At 40.0% G+C, this 15,787-nt stretch overlaps 1 protein-coding gene across 1 annotated transcript in view; it reads left to right on the top strand.

Moving 5' to 3' along the window:
* The window catches only part of MTAP (methylthioadenosine phosphorylase), a 30,674-nt gene extending 15,342 nt beyond the window's left edge, over positions 1–15,332 (top strand). The window contains exons 4-7 of the mRNA XM_008634533.2: positions 3,258–3,360; positions 7,824–8,063; positions 8,588–8,710; positions 14,440–15,332. Coding sequence (XP_008632755.2) covers positions 3,258–3,360; positions 7,824–8,063; positions 8,588–8,710; positions 14,440–14,478 — 505 coding nt within the window. The 3' untranslated portion in view covers positions 14,479–15,332. The remainder of the gene's footprint in view (positions 1–3,257; positions 3,361–7,823; positions 8,064–8,587; positions 8,711–14,439) is intronic.
* Positions 15,333–15,787: the final 455 nt, after the last annotated feature.

Below are 15,787 nucleotides of genomic sequence, written 5' to 3'. Positions count from 1 at the left end.
CATTCCTGTTCTCAATTCTCCTTACAGGTGAAGCAAAATGAAGGGATAGTGAATAGGAATGGGAAAAGAGCTAGAACTGAGCAGAAAACTGTACGCAGCTATTGTAATGTGTTCTCCTTAGGCATGCACACTGTGAAATGAGTGACAGGATTGCAATATCAGGAGTTGTGTAGGACTTCAGCCTAGCATGGGTTTGACTTACAGTGTGAAACACTGAATAGGTGTAATTAGAACTATATAAGATTTCCTAACTTGGGAGAGCTTAATTCTCCGGCTCATTACCACACCTAGTGTTTGATTCTGTATGTAGTCTCTGCTTTCTTTATGCTTGTTATTTTGTGTACTTAACCACAATTAAATAAATCCAAAAATACATATGTTGTGTTCTCCTTGCTTCCAAATCCAGAAATAACCACTTGTTATTATAGTCTGCAACAGCTCTCTTCTTTAAAAAAGTACTTTAAAAATCTGGGATAATTTTTTTTCTGCCTTTGACTCCTGTTAGTTTATTGCCGCACTGTTAGTCAGTTGACTACCTCAGACTAATTGGGGGCTTTTGAATACTCTCTGGTTTGCTGTTGATATTTGCTAGGAAGAGAAGAGCAAGACAGTAACTACTTACTTGAATGACTGAGCTCAGTTGAGGAGATGTAGAAAATAGCTTCCTGTAATAGCTGCCAGTTTTATTGTTTCTGTTCTCTGTGTCACAAACACTACTACAATTACTGCAGTATTGTTACAGTCTGTAAATTTTTTTGTAGAATTTTCTTCTAGTGTCCCTGAAGATGCAGACCATACTGAAACTGCTTTTTATACAGCTGATGCCAGTGTGAATTTACATTTTATTCTTTTATTACCAATAGTTTGGTAATTCAACACTACTGGAAGAAGGAGGAAGGTGATGATAAAAGTGGTAGAGGGCTGTTTGTCACAGATGGAAATGACTGGTGTGTTCATTTATTTGAGTTGGATTTTGCTTCCTAGAATCAGTCATAGTCAGAATTGCCAGAAAACCCTGTGTTACTGTGATAAAAACCAAAACGAAGGAGCAAAAGTCACCTTATTGTCTGATTAAAAGTATGACTGTTGCTGCAGGTACAGGGGCTTAGAGGGGTTTAATTTCCAGGTGGGTTTTAAACTGCAGCAGATGCGGAAGAGAAATTGTCTAACTGTGAACACGTGTGGTCCACTGCTCAAAGCAATTATAGGTCTTACTGGTTTTACTTACTCCCGTGCAGTTTGTGTGAATGGTGCAAAATGTAGTGGTGTCTTCAGTTACAATGTAAAATGTAACCAAAAGTATGTATCTATGTATCTACTGGTGTATTCTATCACCATCTGTTAAAACCAGGTGGGGCAGTGTTCTTTGTCTCGTCCATGACACATCCCTGATAACTCCCTCCGAGGCATATCTTCTGTTTATGGGCTGTCTAACCTCACTGCATGACTCATAGAATTACATCATCCCATTGTGAGATGCTCCGCCCAGGGGGAGGAACCAAGCATTGCTACCTGGATATGATCTGAGGTTTGGAACACCACACTCAACCCTTACCTCCAGGGTTCCCAGAGGACAAGAGCTACATAACCACCACTGGACCTTCTGAGGAAGACCAGACCCTTCTACAGGATCACCCCTTCAACAGAACCATATCTGTCACCTCAAGAGGACTGCAGCCACCACTTAATTGGACTGCTACCACCACCCTGACCGACAGGGTGTCAGGTTGTATCCTGACTCTGTCAGTTTAAGCCAGTGTTTCTGTATCATTGCCTTGTTATCTATGCTAGTAAAGACCTGTTATTCTTATTTCTCATATCTTTGCCTGAAAGCCCCTTAATTTCAAAATTAGAATAATTCAGAGGGAAGGGGCGGTTACATTTTCCATTCCAAGGGAGGCTCCTGCCTTCCTTAGCAGACACCTGTCTTTCAGACCAAGTGGGATTTCTTTATGATGGCATGTAGTGATGTGACCATTCTCTTCAAAGAACACAGGGCATCTGAAAGTCAGATGCTAATATTTATTGATATGAGATCTTTTCTCAGACTTTTCTGATTGAAGGTGTCTGACTAGTAACATCGGAAATACTATAGTGCAGGAAATGTATTATGGCTTTTACCATTTCCTCCAGCTCTAAATAATTCATTAGCAGACAAAATGGAAAAGTGTGAAGAATCTCATACATTCTCTTTGCAGCTTTTCAGTATCCCATAAAGGCAAAATTAATATTAGTGTTTCATCTGATTTTAACAGCTGTATCCCATTTTCCAGATGTTTTTAATTCATCCATCTCTTCCCTATTTTATAATCTCATTCTTAAGGCTATCCTATTGATGCTTTTTTTTTGTCCAAACCTACTCTAACATGTAACTTGTATTTAAAACCTTCTTTTAAATATTTTCTAGTGATTTTATTGGAGAGCTGTTATAAAAAGCATTATCAGCAGATACTTTGTATTTCAACTGTGGATTGAATTTGGCTATTGTCTTTATTTTCTCCTGTAAAGCACAATATGTGACACACTGCAGGGAAGAAGGGAGTGTCTGAGAACATTTTTCCAGATGGTTTGCACCATCCAATTAGTTGGTTGGTTAGCTTGAGGCAGTGCATTTGAGGGTAAAGTGGTAGTGGGTAGCAGTTCCATGTGTTCCAAAATGGCATGCTGGATGGTAATTTCAACATGTTTGACCATTTCCATCCATTGAAAGAAAAGAGAAAAAGGATTCTTCTACTTGGAAGCTGGCAGTGCATGTGTGTGATCTTTCTGAGAACATGAAGACATCTTGTTCCAAGGTTTTTCTGATTGAATTCACACTTCCTTCATGCTGGAAGTTGTTCCTGCAAATTCCCATCCTTTCAATGTAGGAATGCAGTGATATCAACAAGTTCTATTTTGACTAGCCTTGTGGTATCTGAGATTTTATTCCTTCCCTTCTTAAAGCATACTTACACTTTTTTCCAGCGGTTACATGCCTGAGTATTAAATTAGTTGATTGTTTTGCAGTAGAATCACAGCACAATGTGGCTGTTTGTGTCATTTAGGAACAAATCAGTATTTCAGTGTCTTGGTTTAACAAAAGATTTTGATAATGAATTGACGATGCACTAGTGGAGTGCAGAACAGGATTACAGGTGATCATTAATATCATACTGTTTTTTTCTTCCACTCCCAGGGATGCTGTGTTTTTTGATTTGTATCACTTTGTTGCTTTCTTTTTCTGCTGTTCTCTCTAAGCAAGTTTTCTGCTTTTCTAGGACAACTAAAAGACATTGTACTTTATATGATGGACAGCATTCCAGTCTCTCAGGAGTATGTCATATTCCAATGGCTGAGCCATTCTGCACCAAAACCAGAGAGGTTAGTGAATTCTGTAATAGTATTAAGAAATGTTGTTTTTATGGTACTTATTTGTGATATATTAGTCTAATTGTGTATTCTTAGAATACAGAGGCAGTATGCACCTCTTTATCCTGTTTCTCATATACATCATGGTATTAAGGACAAATGTAACATCTGGAAGGCATGGGAAGTAAAAGATCTTGCATCTGTCTTCCTAAGGGAGGTATGCAGAAGAAGTCAGTTGGCAACATAGATTTTCCCAGAGTGTTAATAACAGGACAAAAGATCTTTATTTATCAAGTAACCAGCCAAGAAAGCAACAAACTGAACAAAGCAGTTAGGATTAGAAATTAGTTCCATTTTTTTCTGAATAAAGCTACACCTATGGTAGAGGCACTCTACATACTTAAATATTTAAATAAGCAGTAGTTTAACGTTCACAGAAATTGTAATATTGCATTTGTGCTTTTGTGCATTGTAGAGGAGGGAGGTGGTGGAGAGTCAAGGCTTAGGATGTTAAACAAGCCAAATTAAATTAGCTTTTTATTCTTAGTTATTGTTCTCAGTTGTGTCACTTCATGATTTTCAGGCTTCTCAGACTAGAGAGTGTGAAGCACTTCTCTATTTTTCAGTGCCTTTATAAGCTTCTGGGAGGAGTGTATCTGATTGAATATGTCACCTTAGTGTATTCCTAGAGTTGAGGAAAAAGGAAGGTGAAGAATGAACTGCCTGTTTTGTGATGTTGTGGAATGCTTCTGATCAGAAGCTTCAAGGAGGTACATTCTTCAGAGGAACAGGAGTACTTACAGAATCAGTCATATTCATCTAAGAGTCCTGCTCTCTGCATTCAAGAGAAAGCTGAATTGTGAAGCAGGTGGCACAATCTATACCCTGAACATGTACAAACATTTGGACTACTGAGCTGTTCTGCTTTTGTCACCAATTTGCTTCAGTGTCATTATGGGCTATTTTTGTTAATTGGCCACACTTTGGTTTAGAGATGTCCACAGTGGGAACCAAGGTGTTTTACGGTGAACTAAAGTCTCATTAAGAAACAAACCACTGCATATTACACAAGTGCAGGCTTTTGCCCTTCTTACACTGAGCAGCAAATTATGCAAAATACTTTGCACTTTTCTTGCAAAAAGAGCCTAGCCACATGCTCTTACCAAAGATTAGTTGGCATTTAGCTGCTTTCTAACTGTGGCCATGATGTCATGTCAAAGCATGTGCAAGGAGTTTATTAAGAAATGGATTAAGAAGTTTTATTACTTTGGTGATCGGCGGTACTTCACACTGTCATTTTTTAAAAAAAGTAACTACTCATACATTAGGCGTTTCCTGAGACTGCAGGAAACGTATGCCAAGACTAGTTTTCTTTCAGTAGTTAACTGAAGAGATAACGTTATTTGGGTTTTACATTTTTTGAAAAACCAGCAGAGAAATGTGCCTTTTCAAACAGAGAAAAAAACATTTAGGTACTTCCCAGTCTCACATGTGATCATTATCTCATTAGCCTGTGCATTCTAATCAGCCTAACAGATGTTTTAAAGAACATGTGGGCTCTTTGTGAGGCTGAGAAGGAATGTTTTCACTTCATTTGAAAATACCAGATAAAAGTGACTTAAATTTTTTCCTAAAACTATCTCTGAAAATTGTTGCGATAATTTCAGCCCAGTTTATCCCAATTCAGAGGAATTTCATAGATAAATGCAATAATAATAAAGCCAAGATTGTGTATGTAACATGTTTAAGGAATTTCGCATCAAAACATCTGAAAACTTCATATTATATTGCATTTATGCAAATACATTAAAATACTCTGGTTTAGTTGGATTATGCACTGTAAATTAAATGAGAATCTAAATGGAGTTTATCTTTTTCTCTGTGAAGTTTCAAATAACATAGGGTATTTTGGGTATTGCTGCTTTTAGAAAGTGAGGCTCAGCACTATGTCTTATAGCAGTAAAGTTGGAACTTAGTGAAGAATTTCAGAAAGGCACTGCTCACCTGTGGTTTAAGTCATGTCAATTCATCTATTGATTTATTAACAATGTAATTAACTGGCATTCAGCTAAACATATATTCAGAATTAATAGCCTCAATAAACCAAAATATTAGATCAGCTTAGAGCACAGACTATTAAGGGGTTGTAAAGGACCTTAAAGATTATCTAGTCCCAACTGCCACTGCCACATGCAGGGGTACCTTCCACTAGAACAAGTTGCTCATGGCCTTATCCAACCTGGCCTTGAACAGTCCCAGTGTTGTGGCATCCACAACCCCCCTGGGCAGCCTGTCCCAGTGTCTCACCACCTTCATGTTAAAAAATTTGTTCCGAATATCTAACCTACGTTTCCCCTCTTTCAATTTGTGCTTGTTACTCCTTGTCCTATCACTACAGTTCCTGACAGAGTCCCTCTCCACCTTCCCTGTAGAACCCTTCCCAGCCAGGTTGCTGTGAGTTTTCCACACAGCCTTCTCTTCAGGCTGAACAGCCCCAACTTCCTCAGACTGTCTTCATAGGAGAGGTGCTCCAGTCCTCTTATCAATTTCATGGTCCTCCTCTGGACTTGTTCCAGCAGTTCCATCTCTGTCTTACAGTAAGGACCCCAGATCTGGATGCAGTGTTCCAGGTGGGGTCTCACCAGAATGGAGCAGAGGGGCAGAATCCCCTCCCTCACCCTGCTGCCCACGCTGCTTTGGATGCAGCCCAGGATCCCATTGCCTTTCTGGGCTGTGAGTGCATATGGCTGGGTCATATTGAGTTTTTTATCAACCATCAACCCCTGCCAAGTCCTTCTCAGCAGGGCTGCTCTCAATCACTTCTCCTTCCAACCTGTAAGTGTGTCAGGTGTTGCCACAACCTAGGTACAGGACCTTGCATTTGGCCTTGTTGAACTTCATGGGGTTTGCACAGATCTACGTCTCCAGCGTGTCCAGGTCCCTATGGATGCCCCATCCCTTCCCTGCAGCATGTTGACCGTCCTGAACAGCTTGGTGTCAGTAGCAAACTTTCTGAGGATGTCCTGTCCATGTCAAAGATGCTGAACAGTATCAGCACCAGTACTGACCCTTGAGGGACACCACTGGTCACTGGTCTCCACACAGACAAGGAGCTGTTGACCGCAACTCTTTGCCTGCAGCCATCCAGCCAGTTCTTATCCACCAAGTGCTGCATCTATCAAATCCATGTCTCTCTGATTTGGAGACAAGGACAGTGTCACAAAATCAAATTAACAAAAGCTACAAATTTCTATATATCTTTCTGTGGCTAATCCCTAGAAGCTCTGCTTTACTCCTACAAACATTCATGCAGTCTCATGCACAAAGTATCCTTCCTGAGCACATGTGAGTTATGTACACACCCACCCTCTTCTGGGACTGGAGACTTACCTGTTCACATGCATCTGCAGTGGCAGATGTGGATACTCCAGCTTTATGTTGTGCTGCTCCACAAAATCCACTGCTCCACACAATCCACTGATCCACATGCCAGGCACCCCACAAGGTCATGTAAAGCACTTGAGCTGTTGCTGCTTGTTGCATCCATTTATGTTGAGTGTAGGTTTCTCACGGTGTTTTGCAGGGAAGCTGCTCCACATGGCATAAATCATGATGCTCAGAAGTTGCTTCTCATGGTGTCAGACTAGGTTTTTCACTGCTGCTGTGTTATGAAGACCCCTCCTGGCCTACCACAATTTTTGATGCTGCTTTCATTTTCTTTCCTAGCTTTTCTTTGTTGTTGATGGCCATTTTAAATAAATGTCATCATAGTTCCTTTCTCTTTCCTACTCAGAACAGTGATGGGTATCCGAGTCCCATTTACGTAGGCCAGTACCCTCTTATTCCAGCTGTATCAGCTGGCATTATCCAGGCCAATTACTAAGAGCGAAAGTCAGGATTATTCTGCCATATATGAGGTCCTAGTTGGAATTATAAAGACGAATGTGAAGTACGTGCTATATGTCAATGTACATATGTACAGCTCAGCCACTGGCATGGGAAAATGTGGTAATAATTCCTACACAGATACCCAGGGTACTCTTTGAAGTATGTGCTTGTAGAGTTTAACTTTCAAAATGTAAATTTCTTACTATTGTTCTCACTAGCTCAGCTCCACCATGTGATAATGTAGTGCTTAGTGGAATGCTTCTACCGTTCTGCTTGCAGTCTAGGCACAGTCTAAATGTGCAAAAAAATTCTGTTTCCCAGTCTTCTTGGTCTGCATTGAAAGCAGTAATCCAACTGCTACTAACAAAACCAGATGAGTTCAAGTTCATCCCTGTTGATAGGACTATTAGTTTTTCCTGTTGGGTGAAGAAAACAAAACTGATCTTTGGTGTTGGACAGCTGTAGCCATTTGAAGTATGACTACTTTGTATAAAGCTAACTTCTTCTGTATGCAGGTTTTTGATGGGATGCAAAAGCAGTGCATGAGAGGAATTATTTCCTTTCCCTGACACTGGCATGTTTTGCAGGTTCTTATTGAGACTGCCAAGAAGCTGGGGCTCCAGTGTCATTCCAAGGGGACAATGATCACAATTGAAGGCCCACGTTTCAGCTCTCGAGCAGAAAGCTGTATGTTTCGCAGCTGGGGAGCTGATGTTATCAACATGACTACAGTGCCTGAAGTGATTCTTGCGAAGGAAGCTGGAATGAGTTATGCTAGTATTGCCATGGCAACAGATTATGACTGCTGGAAGGAGCATGAAGAAGCAGTGAGTGAAACTTTTTTCCTCTGGTGTGTCCTGAGGGATTTGGATGAGAACGTGTAGGTTTTAATAAGAGATGACATATTGTACTGAATCTGTTCTTACTTACGTTAGTATCCCTGAGTTATTCTTGATGAATGATTGTGAAAGTAAGAATAGAGTCAATTGTTGCTATCTCATTCATTTTCATAAACCTGCCTCACTACTAGCAAACCTTTCATTTCCTGTTGTCTGAATCTGGGGGTCTGTGAGTATGAAGCTCGTGAATTCTGTGTATGACTTGTCTTCTTGTGATTGGTCTGGTATTTTTTCTTTTGCAGCTCTGTGCAAAGCAATGTATATGCTTTAGTTCTCCTGTTTGTTTCCAATACACAAGTATAAACCATACACACACAGAGGAAAGACATGTACTATCTAAAAAGTCTGTGTTATTCGAAGACTTCACTTTTACACTTCTGAGTTAAATTTATTTGTTTGCAATGCATGCCATCAAAATTGACAGACACCACTCAGCTGTATTGTATTTCTAGGTTTCAGTGGATAAAGTTTTAAAGACGCTGAAAGGGAATGCAAATAAGGCTACAAGCATACTCCTTACTGCTATACCTCAGATAGGCTCCATGGAATGGACCAACACCCTGCACGCTCTGAAAGTAAGTATGCAAGTGAGGCTGATGAGTACCGGGGACAGTGTATGTCTATGCACACATAACACAGATGTGTGTTACAGGATGCTTCTACTTAAATCAAAATATTTCAGAGTAAATGCTTCAAGAAACCAAATCCATTCAAGAAGGGCAGAGAAATTCTACACGATTCTCGCAAGTTTTATTGCCAAGATCTAGCTTCAGTTTTACAATAAATTTTGGAAAAGGTTAAAAAAATGGATAGCTATATATGGTTGATGAAGTGTTATCCTTCGTAACACACAAATAAATAAGATACGAAGTAAGATACAAATATATGTGAGTATCCAAATGAAACCCTGACCTAGGATCTTAGCACAATGGAGAGTCAAGTGGAAGAGACTGAAACAAACCAAAAACATTATGCTCACTTCAGTATGTAGAAGAGGAAAAGTCTGTTAGAAGGTATGGGTATTAACCAGTTTGAAATTGTTAGATTTGTGTTCTCCCATAGGTTTGAAGTCCAAAGTGCATGAAAAAATACGGAAAAGAAAAACATTTCAAATATATTGACAAGGGAATTCTTAGGCAGAATTTTCCTTAGACAAGGTTTACTTATGTTTTTTATCACCTGTATTTCACAGGCATACTTGAGATTCATTTGTGGCTATAACAAAGAGGGGAAAAACAATGTTAAAACAGTTGGGATGTCTAACCCACTTATCAATAAGCTTTTTTTGACTGGGTTGAGATAAGGACCAGGAAAGATCATTCATCAAATACTGTCACAAGCAAAACAGGCTCAGTTTAGAGATATTAATTGAATTTATTGCTAACAAAATCAGAGCAGGATAATGAGGAATAAAATAAACCCTAAAAACACCCTCCCCCCACACCTCCCTCTTTGCACCTCTACCTCCTACCCCAGCAGCGCAAGGAGACAGGGAATTGGGGTTACGGTCAGTTCACCCCACTCCTTAGGGAGAGGAGTCGTTCTTCTGCTGCACGCTGGAGACTCTCCTCCCACAGGAGACAGTTCTCCATGAACTTTTCCACCGTGGCTCCATCTCAAGAGCAACAGTTCCCTGCGACCTGCTGAAATGTGAGTCCATCCCATGGGCACCAGTCCCCCTCAAACTGCTGCAGCATGGGTCACTCTTCCAGGGGGTGCAGTCTGTCAAGGACAGGCTGCTCCAGCCTGGGAGCAGGGCCTGTCTCTCCACAGATCTCCCACGGGGTCACAGCATCCTGCAGGCATCCACCTGCTCTGGTGTGAGCACCTCCCCCACTGGCTGCAAGTGGATCTCTGCATCCCCATGGATCCCCATGGGCTGCAGGGCCACAGCTGCCTCAGCATGGTCTGCACCACAGCCTGCAGAAGAATCTCAGCTCCAGTGCCCAAAGCACCTCCTACATCTTCTTCTCCACTGACCTTGGTGTCTGCAGAGTTTTCTCCTCACATGTTCTCACTCCACTCTTCTCTAGTCACAATTACAACTCTACAACCCCTTTTAGTTTCGAATTCTTCTTAAATCTGTTATCAGAGAGGCATTACCATAATTTCTAATTGGCCCAGCCTTGGCCAGCAGCACGTCCATCCTTGGAGCCTCCAGGGATTGTCTCTGCCAGACATGGAAGAAGCTTCCAGCAGCTTCTCATAGAAGCCACCTCTGTAGCCCCCCTACTACCAAAACCAGGCCATGCAAACCCAATACATGTTGTCAGTGATTCTCATCTCTAGTTTAGTCAATGGCCTGAAGGAAGGACGTATTTAGTTTAAAATTCACCTCAGACAGTTTTTAAGCATAAATGCCCAGGTCAGGTTTGTAGAATTCCAACCCGAATTCTTGAGATTAGTCTTTTGCCAATTATTCTTTGGAAAACTCACTTTTCATTAGGAGTGCCTGAATTATCTTTTTGAATCTTCCTGGTTATTGGAAACAGTTATTTTAATGTTCCCTCTATACATATGAGAGAGGTAACTGACTTTTTCCTTTCCCCTTTGCATTCTTTAGGAAGTTGTATCATGGGTGGATAGGGAAGGCAACACAATAGGTATTGTTTCTTCCCTCTAATCCACAGAAAACATTTTCAGAGCATGGGACTGCACTTTTTAATACAGATGCGCAGCTGTACAGCAAACTCAGCGTTTGAACAAATAATGTAAAATGTGCTAGATATTCCTCAGGCACTTTTTTTCATACTGGCATGAAAGGAAATGGTTCCCAAGTGTATTATGCTGCTTAAATACTGAGGGATCTGCCTTTGTTTCTGGCAGGCATACTTCAGTGAGTAGTGTCCTCTTGTGTTCCTTTGCGTGATTGTCTTGAATCTTCATTGGGAGTGAAAGAGAGCTGGCACTATGTTTGCAATGTTCTCCTTTAATAAACACCAGCTATTCTTTCAGTTCATTGTCAAGTGCTTCTTCCAGCTCAGTCCCCTAAGTACTGTTTGCTGAAAGAAGAAAATACGATGTACCAGAGGAAAAGTCACTCTGTCCTAATATTGCTTCTTTTCTTAAATAAACACTTCTTAAAAAAACCACTTATTTTCTTAAATATCTACTGCCCATAATATTCATCAATGATGAATATTAAGATAGTTTCACTTGCAATTCTTAGGTGTTTATGTTCTTTGCAGATAGTGGGTTGGGTTGAGTGACAATGTACTGAGAAAGGTAGTTGATCTGAAGGCACTGGAAGAGCTGGAAACAGGAAGTGGTGATTGAAATTTTATATCAAGAAAGTAGGAGCCACAAGTGTTAATGACTTAACACAATGAGGACTCTGGAATAGTGAGAAATTCTGAAGCTCCAAAGGCTTTGGAAGTTTCCTTTAATTTTACATAGGAACATCAGGAAAGGCTAAAAATGTTCCTGTTTAGGCAATTAAATGATGATAAAGCAGATGAGGGATTGGTCCTATACTTCCGTGTTAACGAATGAGAGAGGCAATTCTGCAGAGAAGCAAAGAGAAAAGTATATGTATGTGCCTCTGTACAAGTGTGTAATTGAACCATAAAGAGTTTTTAAAAACTATTCTCTTGTAGTGTACTTCAGTATATTTTATAGTGGGAGTTTTGAAGGCCGGATCATGGAGGTTTTGTACTGATCTGTTTCGGAGGCACCTTTTCCTAGGGCTTGAAGGCAGCACCTCTTGCATGCCACGTGGAAACGTGTTAAGGAACACAGACAAGGAGCAAGCTGAGTAAGACTGCAGCTGGTACACTACTATCAGTGACAGCATATATCCAAGCCGCAGCTGAACATCTCAAATGGGCATTTGCAAATGTCTGTTCTAGTGCTGGGAAAGCATGTGAAACAGTAAAGCTCTACATAGACACAGCTTTTCTTTTCCAAGATCTGTAATCTGACTGCTGTGATGGGAGGAACTTCACCAGGCAGGAGAAAATGTGCTGTCAGTCTCTGCCCACCTGTATTGCTCTGTCTCCTTCCATGGAGGTATTCATCCCAGATCAACACACATACCAGTGGTGTCACCTCTGAATCTCACAGTAGTCTTTAGGAAAGACTGCAGTGTTGAAACAAAATGTCCAAGGGCTGTTTTTTGATAAAGGATAGGCTGCTTGCCATTCCTTCTCTTTCATGTATCATTTAATCTGTGATATGCCAGTGAGTTTAAGTGTACTGTGGAAGTTACTGGTTTTTAACTGTGTAAGGTGTCTTTAGGCCAGAATTTTGTGGCTTTCTTGCTGTAAAGAGATCATTTTCCAGTGTCAGGTTAAAGCCCTCACTCTTACAGAACAGGGTATTTATGCCACATGTCAGGAAACACAGATCATGCTGTTGATCACAGTGATCCAAGTGATTTCTGGTTGTTGTCAAGGAAATTTCTGCATAGGCTGGGTCAGTCATGGGTGATATACAGCAGGATGTGCTGTTAACTGAGAAGAGTTGTTCAGTGAGGTGATAATTAGTGGCAGTTGTTGCTATAATCCTCATGAAGTTGTGGCATTCAACATCCTGTGAGGAGCAAGTAAGGCAATTAAGAGTATGGTTGCTGGAGTTCAGGTGAGCATACTTAGTTTTAATTAATGAACTAGTAGGTATCATCTCAAAGGAGACAGCTCTGGAGAGTCAAGAAGCTCCTGCAAGTTGGCAGGTCTTTAAGGGCAGCATTCTCCAAGCAAAGTACTGATCCACAGAAAGACTTTGACTGATCAGGAAACAGAGCTCTAGTACAAAAATGCAGCATTCAAGGGTTGGAAGCAGGAACAAGCTACAAGGAGAGAACCCAGAAGGAAGTGCAGGTATGTTAGGGATGCTTTCAGGACTATGGGAGCTTGTCTGTAGCTGACAATTGGTAGAGATGTCAAACGCAACAAGAACTGCAGCCAATGCATTTATAACAAAAACTTACCATGTAAAACATGGGCTCATTGCCTATTAAGTGAATGAATTGGTGAGAGCAGACAATTTCATATGGAAACTGATAAAGCAGACATTTTTTATCCTTGCTAGGAAAAGTATTAGTTAGGAAAAAACTATCCTGTTGAGAAGAATTTTAGCTCATCAGAACTGGAAATCGAGCTCTATACCTTTATTACAATAAGGTGCAACCCCATGACTATCATGTATCTCATCCCATGAGAGAATCTGTACTATAATGGTAAAAGGAATGTCCTGTTAGAACTGATTTTTTTTTACAGTGTGGCTGTAAGAAGGTCAGCTTGTGGTAAGGTGTCAGAGCTTTTGTGAGTGCTCCTCAGGTAAATTTTTTGGCTCTGTGAGGAAACGTGCTGGTGCTACCTGCCTTTTTATTGAACGTCTGTATTAGCCTGTGAGAAATGGTATTTGTCAGATCTCTGATACAAGGAATAATGCTGTATTTTGAGAGTTGTGGTAAGTGAATAAATACTGTAGGATAGTTTAGATTGGGTATCTGTAGATGTGTTTCAATACACTTCATCAGTGAGTCACTTGGGCATTTATGTGTTTGATAGGTAACAAGTTGAAGGGCATAAAGTTCAGTCACTTTTTCTAGTCTGTTTATCACAAACTGAAACTGACATTCCTAAGTTCTGTATGTAGAACTCTAACTTTGTAAATATTTTTGAGTAATTTTCTTCCTCAAAAGATATGTCAGTGAAATCAGTGAACATACATATGTGACCAGAGTATATTGGCTCAGGTGAATAAGGTGGAGGAGGAAAATTCATCAAGGCTTCACTTCAGCTGTAGTTGCACTGGTGCAACTACATGCAGGGGTACTTGCAGGCCAAGGACTTCTCACAAAAGCTGAGATTGAAATGTTTCTCAGACCCTGCCCTTTAATGTGGCTAGCATCAAAGTTGCCTGTCCGTACATAATTTGAGTATTTGGTTCGCTCCTAGTCAGTGCCATCTGACTGGTTTCTGTTCCTGATAGCTGTATTTCAGAACTGAGAGAAAGTCATGTAGAAGTCATAAAAAGCAAGCTGCACAATTTTTCGTTTGTAGCCTGTGAGCCCAAAGTCCATAATTTACTGTTTCTGCAATATGGTTATTTTTCTCGATGCCAGTAAGCCTATCACCTAGCTTTTCAAAAGCTGTAATGAAAACTCCCTGTGTGTATATGCCCTCCTTGTAATGATACTGACTTTTGTGGTGTTAGAAGAAGTTGGAGTTACTATGCATGTGAAAGGAGTTACACCTGTTTATAACCCAAATGGAAGCTACATAGTCTACTTTTACAATGAAAAGTAGTTCTCTCTGCATTAGCAGAAGAAGCATTTACCTACTGTGACTTTGTATTTCAGACAACAGTGCAGTGTTCGGTCATCCTGCCAAAGCAGTAACAACCTGGTTGGACCTTGAAGTTCGAGTGCTTACAAGGAAGAGTGGATCACTTTCGAACTTTCAGAGGTTATAATATCTTCAAAAATTGTTACAAGCTTAAAAGAATGGACTAAACATTGACCAGTGATCATGTGTAAGGCTGCTGTTATAATTTTTGTCGGTTTGATCATATATAAGATGGTTAAAATTAGATTTTGAGTATGTTTTCAACTATGAGTAGCTCTACTGACAAACTGTATCTGACAGTGGTCAGAGAAAAAATGTCAGTACTCTATTCAGTGGTACCTTTTAATTGATGGTAGAAAGGAAAGTCTTAAGTAATATTGTTGTTGGAGTTATATAAAATAAGATCTAAGAAAGCAGATTCACAGGCTATTTGTGTTGCTGTTTCTACCTCCCATCTTTTCCTTCAACAGGACACATGGTTACAATTCACTTCAGAAACATAACAGAAAAACTGAACAAACAATTTGAAATTAAAATTATACTATTTTTATACATTATCCATATTTTTTATTCCAGTGACTTTTTTTAAAGCAGTGTATTTGTTTGTGTGCTAGAAGACATGGTTTAATAATTGTAGTGGTTCTGTCACAGCAGCAGTTGTGTAATGAGTTAGTGTTAGACTGAGGTAATGCCTAAACCAAATTTGTGCCTGAAGATGTACTTACGTGACTTACAGAACTGTCAAGAAAAGGTGCTTTCCTGCCAGTGTCCCAAACACTCTGCTGGCCTTTCTCTGCTTCATTGAACAGCTCCAATTTTAGTTCCTGTATTAAGTGATGAATGTGCTTGAGTGGTTTGAATGTATGCATTTCAATTTTTTTAATACAGTTTTATTTTAATAAAATAACCTGCTGCTTCTTGTCTAGTAAATAAAACAAATGAAACATATGCTTCTCCAAGATGTGTGGAAATCAGGGGGGATTTTATTTACTTCTAGCCATTATGTCTCACAATTGCTTTTGCCATTCATGGAACAGGTTGGTGATGATACCTTGTAAACAACACTTTTAGAAGTACACTTTTTAGAAAATACTGTGCTACTCAGAACTTCAGGTTCTAAGTCCCTGAACAGCAGGGATTGCTGAGGCAGAAGTGGATCAGAATGCAAGGAAAAGATCAGAAACATGAACGGTAAGGATTCTCATAGTAATGTGTAAAAAAAAAAAAAAAAAAAAAAAAAATCCAAAGGAAAAGAGAAGAAAGCAGGTACATAATCATTTTAGCTTCCTAGGCTTTTTCCATTAGACACCCAGTCTCCTCCTGTGAAGGCCTTTAGATTTGAATGTATTCTTCCTAGCAAAA

This window comes from Corvus brachyrhynchos, unplaced genomic scaffold (genome assembly GCF_000691975.1).
Source record: "Corvus brachyrhynchos isolate BGI_N302 unplaced genomic scaffold, ASM69197v1 scaffold22, whole genome shotgun sequence".
In the NCBI taxonomy this organism is placed as follows: domain Eukaryota; kingdom Metazoa; phylum Chordata; class Aves; order Passeriformes; family Corvidae; genus Corvus; species Corvus brachyrhynchos.
This window is presented reverse-complemented; position numbering and strand designations above follow the sequence as displayed.